At 39.9% G+C, this 23,996-nt stretch overlaps 1 protein-coding gene across 3 annotated transcripts; it reads left to right on the top strand.

The window, feature by feature from the left end:
- The first annotated feature begins 3,941 nt into the window (after nt 1-3,941).
- Nucleotides 3,942-23,164, top strand: FBXO7 (F-box protein 7). Of its 3 annotated transcripts, none has more exons than XM_057741793.1 (9): nt 3,942-4,329; nt 7,805-8,099; nt 13,184-13,411; nt 14,393-14,534; nt 17,089-17,172; nt 19,054-19,149; nt 20,923-21,099; nt 21,428-21,465; nt 22,475-23,164. In XM_057741793.1, the coding sequence occupies exons 1-9, from the start codon at nt 4,208-4,210 to the stop codon at nt 22,862-22,864; spliced, it is 1,572 nt and encodes a 523-aa protein (XP_057597776.1). In that variant the 5' UTR covers nt 3,942-4,207; the 3' UTR covers nt 22,865-23,164. The 3 variants fall into 3 exon arrangements, with proteins under 3 accessions (XP_057597776.1, XP_057597777.1, XP_057597778.1); XM_057741794.1 differs by having other exon boundaries at nt 3,944-4,329; nt 8,009-8,099; XM_057741795.1 differs by lacking the exon at nt 3,942-4,329 and adding an exon at nt 4,367-4,565 and having other exon boundaries at nt 7,957-8,099.
- The last annotated feature ends 832 nt before the right edge of the window (nt 23,165-23,996 follow it).

The following is a 23,996-nucleotide window of genomic DNA, read 5'->3' as shown; positions in this document are numbered from 1 at the left end:
ACTATAAGCCAAAGTATAAAATAAATATGTCCAAATTGATATAAATAAATGACTGCATAAATAGATAATAGACAAATCTCCTGTGTAAAAGGAATTAAAATAATTTATACAGATACTCAGCCCCTAAACAGGTAGGGAATAACTCCTGCTCTTTAAGTGTGGGCTGCACATTGTGACTTTCATCCAAAGGGTACAATATGAAAAGGAGAAAAAAGGAGTAACTTTACAGCCAAGTGATCCGGGTTAACACTAAATGTGAGAGGACATCTTGAGAGCGTGCACTGTTGACATGATGCCATGACAATGGTGCTTTACTCAGAGGTCTTCTTCCCAGAAGCACATTACCTCAGTCATGATATTTTCATGAGAAAATATCAGACAAATCGCAATTGAGGGACACTACAAAATACCTGGCCAGTACTCCTCAAAACTGTCAAGGTCATGAAAAAACAAGGAAAGTCGAAGAAACTGTCACAACTGAGAGAAGCCTAGGAGACATGACTACTAAATGTCAGGTGACACCCTGGATGGGGTCCTGGAACAGAAAGAGGACATTAGAGGAAACCTGAGAAAATGTGAATGAAGTATGCATTTCAGTTAACAAAGATATCTATATTAGTCCACTGATTGTGACAAATGTGTTATACCAATCTAAGATGTTAATAATAGGGAAAATTGGGTATGTGGTATATAAGTCTTCACAATAATTCTGTAAGTCTAAAACTGTTCTAAAATAATACATTTATTTAAAAAAAACCTAGAACATAAAAAATAATGTATATATGTGTGTAACCGAGTCACTCTTCTGCACAGCAGAGATGGCACAACATTGTAAATCAACTATACTTCAATTTAAAAAAAAAAAGCTTACAGGGAACCGATGAATGGATTTCCATGGAAGAGTGACATCAGCCCTTTGTAATATTCTATGAAATGGTCCATTAAAATAAAGAAATGTAAATTTCTGAACTCTTTGAAAGTTGCAGTGCCTGTTGCTTGCAGACATTAAGGTGACATCCTGCAAAAGAGAAAAACAAATTCTCAAGGAGGGAGATAGTTGAGAGAAGGGGTTCTCACGGACCTTTGAGGTTTTGGGAGATTGTCTAACTTAAATCTTGGTGGTGCCTTGGAGATACTCTGGTTCTCTTCCAGGACCCTCCTACCCTCCTGTGGTTGGATTACTTCCTCCATCTTGGTGGTTACACCCTATTGGGCAAAGGATTGAGACAAAGATCCCAGGCGCATTAGTTTTCTATTCCTGTCCTAACAAATTATCACAAACTTAGAAGTTTAGAACAAAAAACTAAAGGAATTATCTCACTGAATCTTTACACTGATATATGTTTGTTACTATTTTCAGTTTTACAGATATTAAGTTACCCAGGTTTAGGTAGTACTAAGAGGTGGACTGTGGGAGATGGTCTCCAAAGATGGACACCATATACAATATTAGCCTGGCACTACTTTCTCCAAGAACGTTATTTCAGAGAGAAATAAATGTATGTCTTGCTTACGTCACTATTATTTAAGATCTCCGTTCGAGTAGCTGAAGCTATATCCTGGTACAGCCTCCAAATACAGCCATTTTCCAGGTTCTATGATTTCTCCTCTGAAACATCTTCCCTGACCATCCCACTGTCTCCATCCCCACTGTCATTCCACCAATTCCTTTCTTCTGTCAGTTACCGAAAGAGCCTCCTAACTGTGCTGGTCTCTAATCCAGGGTTTTCACAGCAAGTTTCCTCCTAGGGGATATTTGGCAGAGTTTGGAAACAACTTAGCGTCTCACAACTGAGGGAGAGGTGGTTCTAGTGGCATTTTGTGGATAGAGATCAGGGATGCTGCTAAATATCCTACAAGGTACAGGGTAGTTCTCCACAACAAAGACTTAGGAGGCCCAAATGTCGACAGTGCTGAGGTTGAGAAACCCTGACCTAACTGATCTCCCATAGTCTACCAGCACCCCTGACCTAATTGATCTCCCACAGTCTACCAGCAATAGATTCACATTTCATATCTGACCCATGCCCCTTTTGGTATACACCTGTCAAACTCATGGCCTCCTACCACCTTTTGAACAGCCTTCCTACATTTGGAGAAATTTGAATATTATAAGTCTCTCTTCCTCAAGGAAAGAGTTCAGACCCTAAATTCCAGCCTCCTTTTCATCCAGGTCTCAGTTTCCCTTAATCAGATGCATCCCTATGAGCCTCTGATTTAGAAGTGAGCACGGTAAGGAACCAGGCTCTTTTGGAAGCTTGGTATTTTGTTGCTATAAAAACATGTGGCATTTGAAGGTGGCAGCCATTCCCCAGCGGTTCCTGGCGGTGGTGACAGCAGTGTGGGGTGGGCGGCGGCAGCAACCAGTCATGATAGTTTCCTCATCAGGCCGGTTCTTCAGCGTGGTTCTGAGCATCATTCCTGGAAGCTTATCTCGGAGTCACTCCTCCAGGCCTCCACAGAATCGCCGAGCTATCCAGCATCCTTTTAATATGCTCCTTTTCTGCTTAGTCAGCCTCTATTGCTCAGAACTAAGAACCCTCATAGATAAAGCCTCCCCTGCTGAAAACTCTTCAGTGGCTTCTCATACGTTCTAGAATGTGTCCCAAATCCTCTGCTTAGCTCGAGGCTCTTCTTCATCTGGGATACACCCAGCCTGTCCACGCTGAGCCACTGTGTCCACTCTGGCCACACTGAGCCACCCTGGTCCTGTCACCCTTCCTCAATCCCCTATTGCTTGCCACTCAAGGATCCTCCTGGCACAGCAACTCCTCCCTGCGTACCCCAATCCCCAGGACTGTTCTTATCTCTCTCATAAACAAGACACTTCTCACGCTCTACTGCAAGAGTTGATTCACTTACCTGCAAACTCTGCACGGGTAGGAACATGTCTTCTCAGCACCTAGGATAACATTTGGCACAAAGTAGGTGATGAATACATATTTAACGAATGAGGGTCAGAATGTGGACAAGCACTGCCACCTATTGGGAGAAGCTTTATTCAACTCATAATGATTTGGAAAATGGTTATCACACAAGGATGAAACTTGGTGATGCACTCTTCCTCATTTACGATAGCGTCACCTTCATTATTGCTAGGCTCTCTGTGGTAGCCAGACTCCCGGATGGCCCCCAATGATCCCACTCTACTGGTTCTCATGTCTTCGGGTTGATTCACACTGAAAGCTTGGTTTGTGATCAACAGAATATGAGTGAAGTGATGGTATGTGACTTCTGAGATGAGATCATGAAAGACATTGTGGCTTCTGCCTTGGTCTCTCTGGGATCACTGGCGCTGAGGGAAGTGAGGATGCCATGTCACTGGGACACCCAAGTGGCCCGATGGGGAGGTCCATGCTGTGAAACACCGAGGCCTCCTGCCAACAGTCATGTGATTGAGATGCTCCAGCCCGAGTCAAGACTTCAGATAACTGCAGCCTTGACTGTAATCGCTGTAATCGCATGAGAGACCGAGGCAGAACCAAACAGCCAAGCCATATCCAAACTCCTGACCTACAGAAACTGTGGGACAATAAGTGTTTGTTGTCTTAAGCTGTTACGCTTTGGGGAGACTGTTATGCAGCGACAGATTCCAAAGACACTCTCCGACACAGATCACCGACTACAAACTGCTTTAATTTTGCTGGAACGGGGGAAACTACCAGAGCGTGGGTTCAACCTAAGGTTTCTCACGTACGGTGCTGAAGCCGGGCGCCACGGAGGAAACGGGGTAAGAGCCAGGTACACCCGGGCCCTGCAGAGTGGCGAGCGGGATCGTTTGCAACACCCCTTTCAGCGGTAACGTTCTCCACACACAACTAGAAAGAAGCGGCACAGCCACCAGCAAAACAGCCGCGAACCCCTCGCCTCGCGGCAGCTTCGGCGCTTGCGCAGTGCGCTCCCAGGGGGGCGCTGTTGCGCGCCGAGTCATCGATCGCGAGTTCCCGAGTGGCCCGGCTCTGCGCAGGCCGCCAGCCTCCTGCTCGCGGGGCGGGCTCCAGGGGGCGCCCTCAAGAGAGGGGGCGGAGCGCTCCTGTTTCCGAGACCAGCCTGGCGGGGCCTTCTCCCCGTTACACCTCAGCCATCCCCAAAGCTCCGGGCGTCGCAGCTCCGGGGCCGCTGCCGCCTGAGGAGGGAGCTGCCCGACCGCGCCGTCGTCCCCGTCGCCGCCTCGGGGCCTGGGCCCTTGGGCCCTCCCACGGCCGCCATGAAGCTGCGGGTCCGGCTTCAGAAGCGGACCTGGCCGCTGGAGATGCCTGACGCGGAGCCGACGCTGGGGCAGTTGCGCGCGCACTTGCGCCAGGCCCTGCTGCCCACCTGGGGGTACAGGTACGCGCCGCGGGGAGGCGGGGGCTCGCGGCGGGTCGGGGAGGAGCGCCGGGTGGCGCGGGCAGGCCCCGGGCCGTCACGTGAGGCGGGGCGTCGAGCGGGGCGTCGCGGGGCCCGCGCCCTGGGACTGTGACGCGCGCGGGCCGGGCGGCGAGCGGGCGCAGGGGCTGAGCTCGCGGGGTTCCGGTTCCCGGAGGCCATGGCCCGGCGTCCCGGGGGCCCCGATCCCCTCCAGGGTGAGACTTCGCTTCCGTGTTTGCGGTAAACGTAGCCAGGGCTAGGCTAGGATGCAGAATGCTCGCGTCCTTTGAAATAGAAGGTTGGAAATTACGGGTTTGGCTTGGGTTAAACCTTTCCAGGATCTCAGGGGTGTAAGTTCACCATCACCAGCTGTCGGAGTGTTTCAGCGACAAAGTTTGGAAGATACTAGAAGTTAGAAGCCTGCCCTTCATCCGAGGCCGACGGTAATCCGGTACCGCTGCCTTCAGGCTGCAGTCACCTTAAGACTCCGCTCAGTGTTTATGTGCAAGCGCCGCTGTGGGCACTTTGACTTCCCCGCTACAAAGTTTTAGAAAGTGCAGCGTGTCGGTCTGTTTCAAATAATATTATTTTCCTGGGCAAGATGTTACTTTTTTTTTTTTGGATAAAAACTGTCCAAACGTTGGCTTTGTGATGACCCCGGAGAGCTTGCAGTTTGGGGGCAGTGACGTTGAGAAATGATGGATCAAATTCTGTTATTTATGCGACTGCAGATGAGGCTGCTTTGCTTCTAAAAGGGTATCCTGGGGACAGTAACCTGGGAGTAGGAGGACAGAAGTAAGGGTGGTCCTCTTCAAATACTGGGCTAGCGAATTTGGAATTTGTGCTGAGGAAAAGATACAAAAGATGTTCACTGGGGTTTTTTAGATGAATTCTTCAAAAGAAAACCTTTCAGTTAATTAAGCGGCTCCTTTCATAAGATTGTTAAAAACTTACATTTTATTTTCAGGGAATTCAGTAAAATGAGGCTGTATTATGAACTTCTCACCCTTTCATTTTTCAGGTTAAGACATTATTAGGTTCAAAGTAAGCCTTTTTTTAATCCAAATTAAAAACATAAATACAGAAAACGAGGTCTTGACGTGACTCTTTTTAAGCATTATATTGACAAGCCTGTTGTTTTTTCTTGGTGTTAAACCTAAGGGTTTTGTATGCTGGCATCATCTCACCACAAATTGTCAAAATTCACTTTTTTTTTTAAAGCATTTTCATGTGTATGTATATATGTTTTATTATTTTTTAATTAGGTGGGACAATCTGGAAAGGATGTGAAACGCAAAATGACGCTTTGTTTATCCAAGAGCCCAAGTTAGTTTCTCTTTCAGGTTTGTTTTTACAGTTGAAGCTGGTTAACTGGAAGAAATGTTAAGCTTCAGCTTGTGAAAGTAAATTCATTCTTCTGAAAGTATGTTCATTTTATGATAAATGGGCAGTTTAAAAATGTGTCCATATGACTTTGTTACTTTTATAGTGTCCTTGCTGAGCAAGTGGATCTGGGATTGCCATAAAATAATTCTCAAAGGCCTGGAGTTTCTAGGGTGGCATTTCCTGATGAAATTAATTTTTTTTTCACAGTTTCAGAAAACAGGATCATTTTTTAACCACTCTCCTGGAAAACCATATATTACTTCAGAAATAGCTTTTCCTTTTCTCTAAAGGGGCGGGGAGGCCGACATTTTACAAATCGATATTTGAACGAACATTGTACTAGATACCATTAAAAAAACAACCTTGTGCTGTGACAAATGATCCATAAAAACACAGTTCATTTGAAGTGTTTTTCTTTTTTTCTGCTAAAAAAGGGATGTTGTTTTTCTGGGCAGTTGGCAGATTTTCAGTATTTAGCAAAACATTTGAAAACAGGCATAGCTGCTTATTTTCTAATAAGCAGGAGTAGTTTCTAAAGCTTCAGGGATTTCTCTACCAAAGACACTTTAATTGATAAGAAAAATGTATTTATGTGCACAGGAAAAAACAAGTGAATTATTGGGAGCACTTTTGAAAATGTAGCATTGTAAGAACAAATAAACAGAACATGATTTTCAAAGGACTTCATCCTTTTGTTAGCCTCTCAAAAAGCTAATGAAGTTAGCATTGCTGAGTGTAAATGTCTTATAAAATGTTCTACATGGTTTGTTAATTGTTCCTCACCACTATGTAGTGAAATGATGATTATTCTTTCAAGGTCAGATAATCTATGATGCAGCAAGGGTGGGAGTTCATTGCTTCAGACTAATTTGAGCTCTTAGCTTGTTTAGCACTGGGTTTTTGGATTTGTGTTGTCTTCCACATGAAAGGTACTATAACTGGTCCTCAGTAAGAAGGGTGAACTTACCAGTAGGAGGGATGAATTTATGCTTGGTCATCTACATGCACTCATCTAACTTTTTGTGATTATGAATATTCATTTAAGACGTGGAACCAACATAAGCTACCTGTCCCAGAAGGATATTGAATAGTTAGACCTGGTTTCAGCCTCATCTTGATATTTCCATCTAATGTTTATTGGTTGGATCCATTCCACAAATACTTCTATTTGCCAAGTGCTGGAGTTACAGTTTTGAACTAGGCAGACGAGGTACCTGATCTCATGAAACTTAAATTTTAGTGGTAGGGGTTGGGGAAGAGAGATGATAAGCAAATAAGTATATTTTCAAATAGTGATGTTATAATAAAAATAAAACACAAGAATGGAATAGAGTGATGGAAGCAGGTGGAAGGCATCTCTCAAGAGGTGACATTTGGGTTGAGACTGGATGATGAGAAAGACTCAGTCATTTGAAGAACTGAAAGAGCAGATGCACAGGCCCAAAGGCTGCAGTGAGGTTGATCTGGGTTTGAGGAACAGGTAAAAAACTCATGTGAATAGAGAACAACGAGTAAGTGGTGAGGTAGGAGAAGTGGCTCGGATGTTGGGATTTAGAGACCATGTTAAGGATTCGATTCCAAGGTCAAATAGGAGCCATTGGAGGATTCTCTGCAGAGGAATCATGTGATATAATTTATATTTTAAAAAGACTATATTTTATTGAATCTCAGTTGCTGTCAGTCCTAAGATGCACATTCTCATGTCATACTAGATGAAAAAATGCTGTTCGTTAAGCTGTGATATGTCATTGATTTTAAGAAGCATTTCTGTTTCAAAGATGGCGAAGTATGAAAAAGTATGTATCTTAGAATTGGTGAAAACATGGATTAATGATAGAGAATTACTGATCTTATCCCCCAGGCTAGAATCTATAACTTAAAATTTGGCGATAAGAACAAATACTTTTGATAATTTTTCCAAGCTTTGGCTTTCTTCTTATCTTCGTTTTGTTTTGTTTTCATTTGTTCCGCTGGGGTCATACCATGTACCTTATATATGTTTCAAATGTATTATTGAGGGTAATGGTAATAGGTAGCTCTTACTATCCTTATCCATCTTTCTTGGCAGTTCTGATACCCGGTTTGCAATTACATTGAACAACAAGGATGCCCTCACTGGAGATGAAGAGACCTTGGCTTCATATGGGATTGTTTCTGGGGACTTGATATGTTTGATTCTTCAAGATGCCATTGCAGCACCTAACTTACCTTCATCCACAGATTCAGAGCATTCCTCACTGCAGAATAATGACCAACCCTATTTGGCCGCCAGCTCCAGTCAGTCCAGCATACAGGATGAACAACTGCGTGATTCATTCCAAGGACAGGCAGCCCAATCTGATGTCTGGAATGATGACAATATGGTGGGTATTAGTATCAGGGAAGAAATAGAGTAGTTGATAAATCATCCTGAATAGTTCAATTGAATTCTGTACCAGTCAGGATAATTATCATCAGTAGACTGCAGATTATATCCTTATAGAAAAAATTTTTTTATTTTAATTATTTTTTTATTGAAGTATAATTGATTTACAATATTAATTTCAGGCATACAACATGGTGATTCAGTTTTTTAATAGATTATACTCCATTTACAGTTATTACACAATAATGGCTATATTTCCCTGTGCTCTACGATATATCCTTGTTGCTTATTTATTTTATACACAGCAGTTTGTGTCTCTTAATTCCATATCCCTGTCTTGCCCCCTCCCCACTGATAAACACTAGTTTGTTGCCTATATCTGTGAGTCTGTTTCTATTTTGTTATATACATTCGTTTTATTTTTTAGATTCTACATGTAAATGACAACATAGGCTATTTGTATTTCTCTCTCTGACTTATTTCACTAAGCATAATCCCCTCTTGCAAATGGCAGAATTTCATTCTTTTTTATAGCAGAGTAATATTCCTCTGTGTGTGTATATATATATATTTTTTTTTTTAAATTTTATTTATTTTTATTGTCTGTGTTGGGTTTTTGTTGCTGCACTCGGGCTTTCTCTAGTTGCGGTGAGTGGGGGCTACTCTTTGTTGTGGTGCACGGGGTCCTCATTGCCGTGGCTTCCCTTGTTGAGGATCACGGGCTCTAGGCGTGTGGGCGTCAGTAGCTGCAGCACATGGGCTCAATAGGTGTGGCTCATGGGCTCTAAAGTGCAGGCTCAGTAGTTGTGGTGCACGGGTTTAGTTGCTCCGCAGCATGTGGGATCTTCCTGGAGCAGGGATCGAACCTGTGTCCCCTACATTGGCAGGCGGATTCTTAACAACTGCGCCACCTAGGAAGCCCTGTGTGTATATTTTAAATTTTTAAAATAAAAAAAAATTGTTACCTCTGACTCTAGATTCCAATGTAAATTTGAAAATATGTGCACTGATGTTTTCTTCCCAAACCAACTCCTCCTCTGTCAATGTCTCTACTGTTTTCCTGAGCTTAAAACCTTGGAGTGATTTTTGACTCTATCCAGCCCCTTAACAAGCCCTGCCCATTTTTCCTTTCCATTCCAGGCTTCCAGTATGTGTTCTTCAGTCTGCTTTCTGGGTTCAACTTCTTCCTGCACATTTTTGATTATGCTGTTCCCCTGCTCTTAGGTAACTCCATGTCATAGGTACACCGGGGCTCATAATTTTGAACTGAAAAAGATTGAATATCTCTAGTTCAACCCTTTCATGTCGCAGAGGAGGAAGATGTTGTCTGTCCTCCTGTACCTGGTTTTTAAGGCTTTCTGAACAGTTGCCCCACAACGTTTTGGGGCTAGTTTCTGTTCTTCCCTCCTGTAAACTGTCATCTCCAGTCAGACTGGACCCCTCCTCCTCCTCATTTTCCCTCTCGCAGTCAGCACCTGCGCACGCTCACACCTGCACACACGCACACAGCCTAGTGACTGCTTTGCTGTTTGCTCTTGCTGTTCACCTGGCCTGGAACCCACTCCCTGTCCTCCCTCTCCTGTCCGCATCTCTACCCATCTTTGAAGGCCCTGCCAACCACAGCCCATTAATTTTCTTCAATTTCTTTGTATTGATCATCTTTATTGCCTTGTAAACACTTCATTATTTATTATCCTGCCTTTTGATTTCTTGTATGGCACAAATGATCACTTTATCACTTAATATTTTAATACCAGTACATATGCCATCTTGTTAATGGTTTTGTGTGTGTATATTTATCACATCAACTTAATTTTTTTTTGCAGGCTTTAAATATTTATAAGTATTCATTGTGCCTATCATGTCATAAGTATAGACAGATATTAAAAAATAGTTTTTAGCTGATTGGTGAATTATAAAAATCATTTATGTCCAGATTTTTAGTAATAGTATCGAGAGAGATTAAGTTAAAAAAGCTTTTGTAAAGCTCAAAGTATTTTTACGAAGTTTCTTTTCAGAAATTATTATGTCTCTCTGAGCTTCTGTCTCATAGAAGTAATCTAGGGAATGAGTCACAATATTTGGCCAGATATTTAAAGTACATTTCTGAATCATTTTTGCTGATAGACGCATTCAGAGATTCTGGTAGAAGGATCCATTCCCTTTACTTCTGTGTACTGTTAAAATCATCCATTAAGATGGAACTTTTCATAGCGTATATGATGGTTACTTTACTGGTTTCCTTAGTAATTTCAGTTCTAAAAGCACGTTGTTTTGTATTCTTGTATAGGGTGACTGTAAAATCTTAGTGTGGAAACTGAGCTTGAAATCTCATAAATAATGCTTTAAGTACTTGAAGCAGTATGATCTGCTAATTAAATGTAGAATGGAGCATTGGAAAAGAAAAATAGGTAATACTTGAAACAATAGGAAGATTTTGCTCTTGTGATTAAGTGTAAATTAATTTTCTTATTTCAATGTATTTGGGAATTTGTCTAGTACCTGTTGAGTCTTTAATGAGAAACAGGGAGAGCATGGTATCAGACCCTAATGTTAGCTCTAAATTGCATTATACTCACTTGTTCCACTAATTTGTTAATGGCATATGACAGATGATCTCTTTAGAGAGGTGGCACTAAACATTTCTTCTCATTTCCACATGCATGAAGCATATGATAAGCATTTATATCATATCAGGATGGCTCAGAGAACGTCAGTGGTTCTCATGGAGTGGGAGTGAAGTGTGATAACCTCACAAGGGGATTCTGATATCTTCTGTCCTTGTCGTTATCAGTCTAGGGTAACCTTTTAAAATATTTTTCCCACATAGATTCTCTCCCAGACAACTGTCAGTAAGTAGTAAATGGCCAAAAGTTAGGCATAAGAAGCAAAGAGCATATATACAGGCATACCTTGTTTTATTTCACTTAGTTTTAATGTGCTTTGCAGATGCTGTGTTTTTTTACAAACTGAAGGTTTGTGGCAACCCTGCGTTGAGCAAGTGTATTGGCGCCATTTTTCCAACAGCATTTGCTCACTTCTGTCTCTCATTTTGGTAATTCTCACCATAGTTCAAACTTTTTTGTTGTTATTATATTTGTTACGGTCTGTGATCAGTGATCTTTGATATTACTATTGTAAAAAGGTTATGACTCACTGAAGGCTAACATGATGGTTAGCATTTTTTAGCAATAAAGTAGTTTTAAATTAAGGTATATACATTGTTTAGACATCATGCTATTGCATACTTAATAACTACAGTATAGTGTAAACATAACTTTTATATGCACTGGAAACCAAAAAAGTTGTGTGACCTGCTTTATTGCTATATTCACTTTATTGTAGTGGTTTGGAACCCAACCTGCAGTATCTCCAGGTATGCCTGTAATTCATAGTTTAGTTAGGTGTTAAGTGGTTTTAATAAGTAGTTTCTCCCTTCTCAAAAATACGATGGAGCCTCATTTTTAGGTAGTGTGGGTTGTCATCGACCTCTAGGTTTTAACAAGTGAATTTGGATCTTTTCTGTAGGCCACCAGGGCTCAGGTCCTCAGGGATTTTTGAAAAAAACAGCCTCTTGCTCCCTTACATTCTTCCACCATTTCATTCACATCATGTAATTTTAATTTCCTAAGGTCCTTTTCTAATGGAAATACGAACTTAAAAGAAACATGTGCTTTGCATTAAGAGTTGAGCACATACGTAGGAAATAGTCTTTCTGAGCAAAATTAATACAGGTAACTGAGTCTTACTGACGCAGTGTGTTATGTCTAAAAGCCCTGAACTGTGAGTCTGGAAATCTTTATTTTAAATTTTTATTAGCTGGTAACCTTGCTTATGTTATATAATCTGAATCAAAATTATAGTATGTATGAAAAGGTGACATCATCTGTCTTGCCTGTTTTACAGGATTTTTGTGTGGTGTAAATTAGAAAACACTAAAGTCAAAAACATGAAATTGTAAGAATTGTAAGATATCCTTCAGCATTTGTTCAACAAGTATTTATCGAGTACCTGCGGTGTGCCGGCTACTGTACTGGTGTTACAAAAATGGGTGACACGTAATCTGTTCCTTTCTAAGCTTGTGGTTGTGGTAGAATATAGATGTGTAATCAGAAAGTTGCAGTACAGTGTGGTAAAGTGCAATAATCAAGGCCTCTGCCAGGCAGAGAGGTAGTCTGTTACCTGAAGAGGTGGGGAATACCAGGATGGGGAGGAAGGGACTGCGGAACGCAAACTTGGTACCAAGTGAGGGATCAGGTGATGAAGGGCCCTGCATGCTAAGGAGTTTAGAGTTTGGGCTTTATTTTGTAAGTCTGCATTTCTCAGCGTGTCCTCTATGAAAAACTTGTTTCATGAGATTATAAGTAGGTGTTATGGCGATGCCGAGTGTTAAGGAGGATAGTGTTTCTTGGTTAAATGTTATGCATACTTTCTGTTATTATTGGACTCCTCAGAGCTTTATAATGGCAAAATGTATTTTGTGAATGTGGAGGGTGAGGTTAGGTGGCTATGACATGTAGCATTTTCCATACTTATTTGATTATAGACCTCTTTTTTCCTAAGAACGCTTAGGGTCACATTCCAAGGCACAATTTAGGGCATTGCTGCTGTCTGCATAGGGGAAGCATTGGCAAGTTTAAGCTGGGACATAGGACACAATTGGATTCTCAATTGTCAAAAAGCTCTGGTAGCATTGGGTGGGATGTATTGGAAGACAAGAAAGAGGAGTCAAGGGATACTTGGGAAGGCTGTTGCTGGAGGTTAGGAGATAAATGAGTCTGAACTACCGCTGGAGTAGGAAGGGGCAGGTTTTAGAGACCTTTAGGAGATAGATTCAGTGGAACTTTGAGGACTAAGCATATTGGTGGTGGGGCTTAATAAGGTCGAGGGGGAAGTCTAGGATGATTTCCAGGTTTCTGGTATATCAGTCGGAATTAATGGAGATAAGGGATTCAGGATGGAGAAGCAGATCGAGGCTCTTCGGCTCTGAGTGCTAATCTCAGTTCAGTTAGGATACAAAAATATACTGTGAAAAAATGAAAGTCTTTTTAATGAATTCGTTGTTTCTGTTATTCTTTTCAGTCAGGGCCTAGTCAAAATTTTGAAGCTGAGTCAATTCCAGATGCTGTGGAGATGGAAGAGGGCACAGGTTTCTATCCCTCAGAACCAATGCTCTGCAGCGAATCGGTGGAAGGGCAAGTGCCACATTCATTAGAGAGCCTGTATCAGTCCGCTGACTGTTCTAACCCCAGTGATGCCCTGATAGTATCGATACATCTTCTCATGTTGGAGTCGGGTTACATACCTCAGGTAAGACTACAAGCAAAGGACGAAAGTTTCCCATTAGAAAAGGGATGGTGTTCTAGATTTCCTTATTAAATATGTCCGGATATTAATGTAAAGTGGTAAACACAGTGGTGAGCATACAGCCGGTCAGTAAATGTTCCCTTCTCTCTTTTCCTTCCTTTTTTCTCCTTTATTTCCTTGTCCGCTTTTAGTTAGTATAGAATTGATGACAACTGTGGTTTAAAAAACCCAAAAGATTATGTATGATCATATGTAAATAAAATGTGGTCAGCATGTGTGCATTGGGCATGACTGGATAGATGGCTCATCAGGTTATTTTTTGAGGTTAGTGGCTCTCTGAATTGCCAGTAACTTAATGAGATTCAGTTAGAAAGATGGATGTTGTTCTTATGCTGTAGTTGCTTACCTTCATTCATTCATTCATTCATTCGTTCATTCATTCCTTATCCATTTGATAACTGTCTGCCAATGTCAGGTGCAGTGCGTTGTCTCCGCTCTCAGGTTGCTTAGTGTCCAAGAGTAGGAGAGAGAGAAAAGTATACAGACCGTTATACTGTATTGGCTAAGTTATAGGAGAAATATAAATGCCGGAGATTCACAGAGGAGACCCTTTAGAAGTTTTTCAAACTTTAATGTGTATTAAGAATACCTAGGGATCTTATTAAAGAAAGCTGGAGTAGCAATACTCATATCAGATAAAATAGACTTTAAAATAAAAAATGTTACAAGAGACAAGAAAGGACACTACATAAAGATCAAGGGATCCATCCAAGAAGAGGAGATAACAATTATAAATATATATGCACCCAATATAGGAGCACCTCAATAAGTATCAATAGAAATATTAATGATTTGATCAATTTTATTAATGGGACTGTATGGAATGCTTATTTGTAGACAAGTTAGGGGCCTCTTGGGTTTTTAAACTTTTTTGAGAGTAATACGGTTCTTCATTATTTGTTTCCCTTTCATTTCACTCCCCAGGGGACTGAAGCCAAAGCTCTGTCCATGCCGGAGAACTGGAGGTCGGGGGGCGTGTATAAGCTGCAGTACACACATCCTCTCTGCGAGGGTGGCTCTGCTGCTCTCACCTGTGTGCCTTTGGGAAATCTCATTGTCATAAATGGTAATTGGATGGCATGGTCATACTTGTTAGCTTATGAATCCTTATGTGTTTCTCTCCAGACATTTTATAGCCACTTCAGTGATTGGTTCTCATGATACAGTTAGGAGTCTGTCTCAACTTTGTTTAATCCTGAGACCACTGATAATATGGGTCTGAAAGATTATAGAACACAAGCTGATGTTTTTGCTAGCAGCCTTCACTCTTTTAATAAATAAACTTATTTATTTTTATCAGCTGTGTTGGGTATTCATTGCTATGCACAGGCTTTCTCTAGTTGTGGTGCGCGGGAGCTACTCCTCATTGTGGTGCACAGGCTTCTCATTGCAGTGGTTTCTCTTGTTGCAGAGCACCGGCTCCAGGTGCGTGGGCTTCAAAGTTGTGGCACATGGGCTCAGTAGTTGTGGCTCACAGGCTCTAGAGCGCAAGCTCAGTAGTTGTGGCGCACGGGCTTAGTTGCTCCGTGGCATGTGGGATCCTCCTGGAGCAGGGATTGAACCCGTGTCCCCTGCATTGGCAGGCAGATTCTTAACCACTGTGCCACCAGGAAGTCCTACAGCCTTCACTCTTGAGGCAGCTATACTCCTTTGCTGTCTTAACCGTGACAGTTTTTTTGCTCCAGGGGAGTTGTGATACTAGGAGTAAGATGAGTCTATTACATATGAACTCTTTGAAGAATAATTTTTCTTTCTTTATACCTGTGGGTGGCTTTTTAATTTTTGTTTTACTAACCAAGGTCTGGAACTGAGAGATATTGAATGGTGAGGTTGAGCTGGGGTCATTTTTTGTCTCGTTTGGCATCTCTGAATGTATAGAAGTACCACTAAGGGTTCTGAGGCCTCAGTATGTGTGTGTTTTATCCCCTTACTCCCCACCCTGAAATAAATCACTCTGAATAGAATTTCTATTTCTCCTCTTTCATACTAAGAAATTTCACAGGGATAGCAATACATTCCATTGTTGTATTTCATTTTAGCTCAGATGCCACCCAGAGATCTATACCAACTACCAGTGGTCTACGGAATAGTCTAATAATCACACATCCTGGAGATCCATTTGAATGACTAGACTCTTCTGTTTTGTTCTGTTTTGATTTTTGAGGTTTACCCTTTTAGCTAAAAGTAAGAGAGTACGGTAAGATTGAAATGACTGCATTTTTGATTTTTCGTTACAGCTCATCTTTTGTGCAGCAGAGACAGGCTTTGATATGTCTTAGCTCAGTGGTTTTCAACATGTTCTGTAGCTACTAGTTTCTGCTGAGATGGAAGCAAGGAGGTGGCTTGGTAGAGCCACTGTCGCTACTTAAAACTTGAGCAACATGTGTTTCTGTTTCATTTAGTGAGGTCCCTTGTAAGATTTTATTGGAAAATGCTTTTTCTGCTAACATTTATTTGAAAGCCACTGACTTACACTGGTGTGGTCTTTGAAATAAACGACAGTTTTAGGTCCCCTTTTATGTAATTTCTTCTGTTCCTTTCTGTCACTAGATTTTTTGAAATGTTATTTAGAAGTCTCAGATTTTCAGCTTTAACAGCTTTGGTGGTATTTCACATTTGTCAGGACGTGACTGTCGGCACTAGGCCCTAGGAGTGTCTCTTCAGCAGTGCATCGCAGTTATTTAGCAAATGTAACTTGGTTGGGCCTTCTTGTGCACAGAGGGTGGACAGTAACTCATCATACTGCTGCATCACATTGTAACTTGCAAGGTTGCAGCTGTCAAGTGGTAAATGTGAGGTTCTAGTTTTTGCCTCAGTTTCTTAGAAAAACACTTTAACAGCACATGTATATTAACCTTTATTTACTAGTCTTAAGGTACTTAACATAGAGAATAGCTGCTAAATAATTTAGTTTCTGATGTTCTATTCCTTTACTCATTCTTGGCAAATCAGCTATTTGTAGACTTGTGTGGCAGACAGCCATTCCAGAACCATTCCAGGCCTGGTTCTTTGAAAAGGAGCAGTGTGTCCTTAAATCTTTGCTTCACCCGAGACATCCTGCTCAGTGAACATGTGCACGAGCACATCACTGACTCTTTCATGGAATGAGATGAAGTGTGCCTTTGTATATAGGATTAAAAATGAACCCTCTGGTGATGTCAAGAATGTTGGTCCTCTGGGTTTAGAGAGAGATGATACTGTGAAAACTAGCAGGATTCTTTTAATAAACAGGGAAGACTCATTGCCAAGGGTTAAATAAAACATAAATGGAGTTTTTAGTGACCTCATCAGAAATAAATGTATTTGTGTCTGTCTCCTTTTAGCCTTGTTGCATATCTTTCAGTTATTAATAAGCTGCTGTTGGTAGTACTTAGTGGGTTTCATGTAAAGGTGCCTACCGTAGTTTTTAAAAGTGGTGTTTTAGAGTGATTTTACTTAATGTGATGCAGGTTTGCACTTTGGACTTTGCTGTGAGGGAAGGAGATAAGCATAGAGCAGTTTGTTTGTATAATGTGTCCTTCGTATATTGGGATCCAGGGACTGCAAGTCCATGCTAAAAAGTGAAGGCAATTGAAGAAATGACAAAACTTTTGCATCATCTTTCTTTTGCTTATTTACAGCTACACTAAAAATCAACAATGAGATTAGAAGTGTGAAAAGACTGCAGCTGCTGCCAGAATCTTTTATTTGCAGAGAGGAGTCAGGTAATGTAACCATGATTTGACTTTTGGGATGAAGCTTTGAGAGGTTCACTTTAAAAAAACAGAAAGGTAATGTTCAGAAGACTTAAAATTTCTGGGTGAGATTAAAGCAGATTCAAGACAATGTTGCAGCGTTTTTGTTTCTTTCCTGTTTCTCTTAGGGTCTTGGATGCTGAATTATATTTATACTGCCATTATGGAATGATACTAGTATGTAATACATCACACATCATTGATGCTTTATAGTTTCCGAATTAATCTTTGTGGAGTTTTCTAGCATCATATTTAACCAGTATGGAGAAGATCTGTGTTTTGTGGAAACCATACAATGCAACTTCATTATTGAAGATTATTGAAGGAAAAACTGTACTCAAAATGTTTGCTTAAACATATAAATTTGGTTGCTATTTGATACAGATTGGTACTTTACCAAAAATTTGCATTTTAGGCACGGTTTTGCTTATATTCTATAAAATTAATAGATGCAAAGAAGATGAGTTTTCTTCTTTCTCTTTTCAGTTAAACCCAAAGTGTGAGAGGCAGCTAGGTAGTTGAAGGAGAAGAGATGAGGTGGAAAGGGAATTAGTCTCTTGTAGTACTTGTTTTTTGCTGGACATGTGCCTTTATGGATGTATTTTTCATTTTATCCTCATAGTAAATTTAGGTGGTTTTAAAATCCAGATGGGGAATGGTGTGATATAATGAGGAGATGGCATTTACAGCAGTGTCTTTTAAGGGAAGCTACCTAGATGTAGATCTTTGCTTTGAAGGCCTCAACACTGATTTTTGTTAGTTCCCAGGGGGGCCTGGGAGACTAACTTGTAAACTAAAGCTGATAGGAAAAGGAGACATCAGAATACATATTTATAATGGTTTCTGAACATTTAATGTCATACTGCGCTAGTGTTTCTCAACCATTTTTTCATTATCAATTTCCTAAGGAGACTTTGTACACATTTTCCCCCCAAATCATTCTCCCTTATGAAATTTTAATTTCATAGATATACTGTATTTTTGTGTGTATACTGTGGCTCTTTGGAGGGTCACAGAACAATGTAATAGCTAGGATTTTTGTCCAGTTGGGGACAATATTGTTTCTGTTGAGAATGCATGAACTAGACTTGATAAATCTGTGAAGATGGTCTTTCCATAAAGACCAGAAAAACTTGAAATTCCTTGGCTGCAGCACTGTATATTCATCTCTGTACCATGGAGGACCTTGCTGTGGGGAGTAAAAATGCTCTACATCCTACAGCAATAGAGGTTATTAGGCTCATTTGCTAGATCAGGAAACTGGTCTAGAGGAGGTTAAATTACTTCAAGGTCACAGAGCTAATAAATGGTAAAATTTAGGACTGGAATAGATTCGACTCCTGAACCTGTTTTTTAAGAACAGTTTTTACAGGAATGTAACTCAGATTATCTGATTCTGTTAAATAAGGAAAAAGGAAATGAAAAAGGAGGAAGAAAGTTAATACTGTTAGATTACAAGTTTACGGATTATATTAATTGAATATATTCCATATGTACTTTTTACATTGGATAGGAACATGCTGCTCATTTGACAGGTCGTTTTAATCAGTATTTACTGCGGCAGATAGTGTAGAAGCTAGGTACTGTCATTCATCCTTTTATTTATAAGTTCCTAATTACTTTTACAGTCGTTCCATTAAGGAAGAAATTTGTTTAAAGATGATTCAGCTTTCAGAGCTACGCGTTGTATACTTCCTCTGCTACTAGAGACTGATTCATTTCTGTTTATGTAGGAATTATTTGTGAAAACTTACTTACCACTTTGCTTTGGTTTGGCAGAAGTAGAGGACACCATTTCAAATTTTTCCACTTGATTTTGTGTTTTGATTTTTCATTTAAAAAATATTCTAGGGGAAAATGTAGCCAAGGTATACAAAGATCTTCAGAAGCTCTCTCGCCTCTTCAAAGACCAGCTAGTGTATCCTCTTCTCGCTTTTACCCGACAAGGTGAGAAATGATAAATCATCACAGGTTGAATGGCTGGAAAGAATAGTAAGTTCACATATGTTTAAGGGTGACATGTGACTCTTCCTTCTTTTCTACTCCTAGTGCAATTCTGCTCTAAAATGTTAATTCCTTAATTGCTATTCACATCCTCTACTGAATTTTATACACATCTTTATTATAGCCCTTTTTCAATATATAATAATTTTTGACATGACTTCTTTCTACCTAAGGTTATGAATACCTTGAAAGCAGGGAATATGAGAGTCATTGTTGTATTCTCATGGCCTAGCACGTGGTCTGGCCCATAATAGGTGTTAATAAATACATATATAAATGATGTATAGCCTGTAAATTGGGTCTCTTTTTAACTATTTATTGGGACTCTGTGCTAGGTACTCTGGATATTTCACATGCATTCTTATTTAATGCTAACAATTTTGAAGTAGATTTTATTCTTATTTTATAGATGAGGAGACTGTAATTCAGTGAGGTTTATAATTTGCTCAAAATCCTTGTATTAATCAGCTTTGTCTTTGTGTTGTAATAAAAAATATTCTAAAATCTTAGTGGCTCACTTGTGTACATGTTGTGTGTAGGTTAGCTTTAGCTGAAGGAGTGGTGAGTTGTCCTTATCTAGGACTTGCTCTTCTTGTGGAACAGGGAAAAGAGGACCAGTGGCCTCACCATGTGTTGGTGCTTAAAGCTTTTGTTCAGAAATGATATGTCACTTGCACTCACATTTCGCTGGATAAAACAAGTGAAAATCGCCAAACCTGGTGATAGTGGGACAGGGAAGTATAATTATAAGGTAGAAAATGATAGGATAGAATCATAATCTACCATATTCTTTTGGCTGGTAAATAATTTCAGATTTATGTAGATAGATATGTGGCTTTTATCTGCTATCTTTTATCTGCTATCTGTATATAGAAAAATAATATTTTAGGTCTCAAGTTGAATGGTGTCAAGGCTATTATAACCATAGTTTTCTTCTTTGGTTGGTGGTGAGGGAAAAGAATAATGTGAATTTTAAAACCCTGTATTGGATTTTGATTATCTGTGCTAGTGGAAAATAGTATCCCATATATTCAAATGAGCTAATAATAAAAAAAAATTTTCATTTGACTTTGGAATAAAGATTCTTTTCCTTTCTTGATTTTGCTTCTGAATTTGTGTACCTCCCTTCTTTTTCAGCCTGTTAGATATCAAATAATAGTAATCTAACACTCAAGTGCTTCTTATGTGCCAAATATTGTTCTGAGCACTCTATATGTATTTATACATTTAATTCTCAACTCAGTGAGGTGGGTACTATTATTAATCCATTTTACAGATGTGAAAACTGAGTTTGAGTTTAAATAACTTGTCCACAGGCACACAGCTAAGTAAGTGGCAGCATTGGGAACCAATTGTGAAAGCCAATGAATTATCCATCTTCTGTAGTTGAATAGAGAATTTTTTGTTGTGTTGAATATTGCTTGAAACAAAGGAGGCCATTGGTTAGTATTTAGAAATTGTCATAATTAGTTATTTGATCTATATTAAAAAGTAGTTTATCTCTCTACCAAAACATAAAGAGAATAGGGGCTTAGAGTTAGTAGTAGTAATATAGTCAACCTAGGGATAAAAGTTTGTTATAGATGAGTTATGCTTGGATAATTGAGAATACCATCTAATTTATCATCTCTCTAGAAAGTTGGCAACTTCAGTTGAATATATGTGGAAAACTGGACGTTCTTTACTCAGTGATACCTATTTTCTTTTTCCTTTTAGCACTGAACCTACCAGATGTATTTGGGTTGGTGGTCCTCCCATTGGAGCTGAAGCTGCGGATCTTCCGACTTTTGGATGTTCGTGCTGTCCTGTCTTTGTCTGCAGTTTGTCACGACCTCTATATTGCTTCAAATGACCAACTTCTGTGGAGGTGTTTATATCTGCGGGATTTTCGAGGTGATTTCCATGATGACATGTTAACAAGAAAAAGTGTTCTTTGTTACCAAGGTCTTAATTACTCAGCTTGCCAGAAGTTTTAAGCTGTGGGCTTTTTTTTAAGAGTCAGAAATAATCATAATATAGCCTTATTATAAAGAGATTCTAAGCTTCATATATCTTCACCTATGTCCTGAAAACTCTCCCCATTCGTTTTTGTGTTCTCTGCAGTACAAACAGTCCATTAGACCACGTAGACTATTTTAGGATAGAAAATTGAAGACAGACAGGTTTAATGCTGGATGAATAAAACGTTTTTAAATCTTTATTTTTTGTTTTTTCTTTGTAGATGGTACTGTCAGAGGTCGAGACACAGATTGGAAAGAAGTAGGTATTTTCAAATACCAAGGCTGATGTTCATAGCACAGAAATAACTAGTGAATTAATACATTAAGGGCATATTTTCCACTTTTATTATGATATAATGCAATCTGTTTTAATTAAATTTATTGCTAATTTTTAGTAAATGAAAATGTTTTCAACTTTTACCTTAGACTTAGTCCTTAGTGTCTTGTAATTACATAGGAAAAAAATCTTAACACAATGATTGTTTTCACCTTTACTTAATATATTCTCCCTTCTTATATTGTTTAAAAAAAAAAAAAGAGTTGTTTTTGTGCTGGAGTGGTCTTCAGCTGTTCAGCTAGTTAGAATAGTAAATTATGAAAAGAATAAGTTACATTGTTCTATTTGCAGATGCCACTGTAAAAGACATTGATAGGACTGAGAAACTTGGGATGAAGGACTAGAGAATAAAATTCAGTGAAAGTTCTCAAATATGTACAAAATACATAGTATTGTTCTTTAGGAATATGTTCCATCCTCTACAATAGTCATCTTTTTTTTTTGTTATTTATATGAGGTCCATTAGGGACATAATTTAGGTGAGAAAGTGAACTTAAGTGCTGACCGCTCCCCCTTCCCTGCCAGTACCTTAACTTTTTATATTTTGTGGCATGACATTTTCAACAAATATTTAGATTTTCCACTTTCAACAAAGGCTGACTTAAAATTCCACATCAGCTGGAGAGCTCTAGATTGCAGTCTTGAGAGTATATGTCATTCAGTTATCCCTCCTTTGGATGTATTGTTACTCCAAATTGGTACAGTTGCTCAGTTGCAGTGTGGTTAAAGAACAGAGTTCATTTGGCATTGTATTCACAACTACTACCTTATTCATGCAGATAGAAACTGGTAAAAGTTCTCTTCTGTGCGCTGGTTTCTTTGCCTCGATAGTGTGGGAAAAGAAAAGTGTATATAGGTCTATACAGTGAAAGCAAACTGGAACTTTGGGGAAACATCCAACTCACCATATCTTGTTCTTGTGTTTCTACAGCTGTACAAGAAGAGGCACAAACAAAGAAAAGAAGCTCAGAGAGCGCGGCATGTGATGTTCCTGCCATCGTCACCCCACCCCATTCCATTCTATCCCAACCCCTTGCACCCCAGGCCTTTTCCTCCCAGTTCTCTCCTTCCTCCAGGAATTATTGGTGGTGAATATGATGAAAGACTAACCCTTCCCTATGTTGGGGACCCGATCAATTCACTCATCCCTGGGCCTGGGGAGACACCCAGCCAGTTCCCTCCACTCAGACCACGTTTTGATCCAATGGGCCCCCTTCCAGGACCGAACCCCATTTTGCCAGGGCGAGGTGGCCCCAATGACAGATTTCCCTTAAGACCCAGCAGGGGTCGGCCAACTGACAACCGGCTACCATTCATGTGACTGATTTGTAATCTCACTCTGGAGCTTGTTTTGGTTTTGTTTTTTTAAAACTACAGATGTCATCTTGTTGGGGTGCTATCTGTAGTGTTTTCTGATTGTGGTGGTGAGAAATGCACTCACAGAAGCCTTTTGGTAGATACATTTAAAGCTCCAGGGGTGGTGTGGCCCCAGAGTTACTGCATGACAAGATTGGCCTTGGGAAGAGTTGGTTCCTGACATCCCCTCTCTGGATTACTCTCTAGAATAAAGGTTATACACTGATAATGTTCTACACCAGAATAAAAAAAAATTAAGTGTAAATTACATGGCAGTCTTGACTTTATTACAGAAAGACGTAATAAGTATTCCAAACAGCTTTACAACATTACTTGGACATTTCAAAATGATCAGAGAACCTATTCAGTGTCATCAGATTGTTGCAGGAGATTATTTTATCTTGTAGTGGCACCCATTCTTCACATGAAATCATTTGCAGAAGCCTGATTTATGAAATGAATACAAGCAGAGCTAGTTTGGTTGAACTGGACGTGGGGTGAGTGCTTTGGACTCGCCCACCAGCTCAGTGCACCTCCTGCCTTTCCCTGCAGCTGTTCCTCAGGCTCCGTGCTGAAACTTCTGGGCTCTGAAGCAGCGCTGTTTGGCCACCATTGGGTTGTTAGGGACTCTTGTTTCTGGTTTCTTCTGGAATGGAGTTACGGTTTCTTTTTCCTTGTGTGTTGAATACTTGAAGCCTAATTTGTAATCTAAGTAGATGATATCTTTTAACAACAAAGTTATACTGCTCTGAGTGCTGCTCAGGTACTTGTTCTGCAAAGAAATCCTCCTATTATTTGAAGAACATTTTGCTTTTAAGACTGAAAATATACAAACTTCAAGTTTTATTTTTCCTACTACAAGAAAAAGGCCAAACACAAATGTCTTAGCACATAAACAACTATAGAAACATGCTATAGTGACAGATTAAAATCTGAACCACAACACAGGAATAAAACACTGTTAGTATTTGCAGAAAATAGGAATATTGCCAATGTCTTCCTGCTCTTTAAAAAATCTGTTTTTGCATATAAGGGAATGGCTTGGAATGCTGTGTGCTGCCAGAATGTTTTAGAGTCCTACATACACGTGAGTTTTT

Source organism: Hippopotamus amphibius, chromosome 7, assembly GCF_030028045.1.
Source record: "Hippopotamus amphibius kiboko isolate mHipAmp2 chromosome 7, mHipAmp2.hap2, whole genome shotgun sequence".
Lineage (NCBI taxonomy): Eukaryota > Metazoa > Chordata > Mammalia > Artiodactyla > Hippopotamidae > Hippopotamus > Hippopotamus amphibius.
The sequence above is the reverse complement of the archived record's forward strand: the minus strand, read 5'-3'. Positions and strand labels throughout refer to the sequence as shown.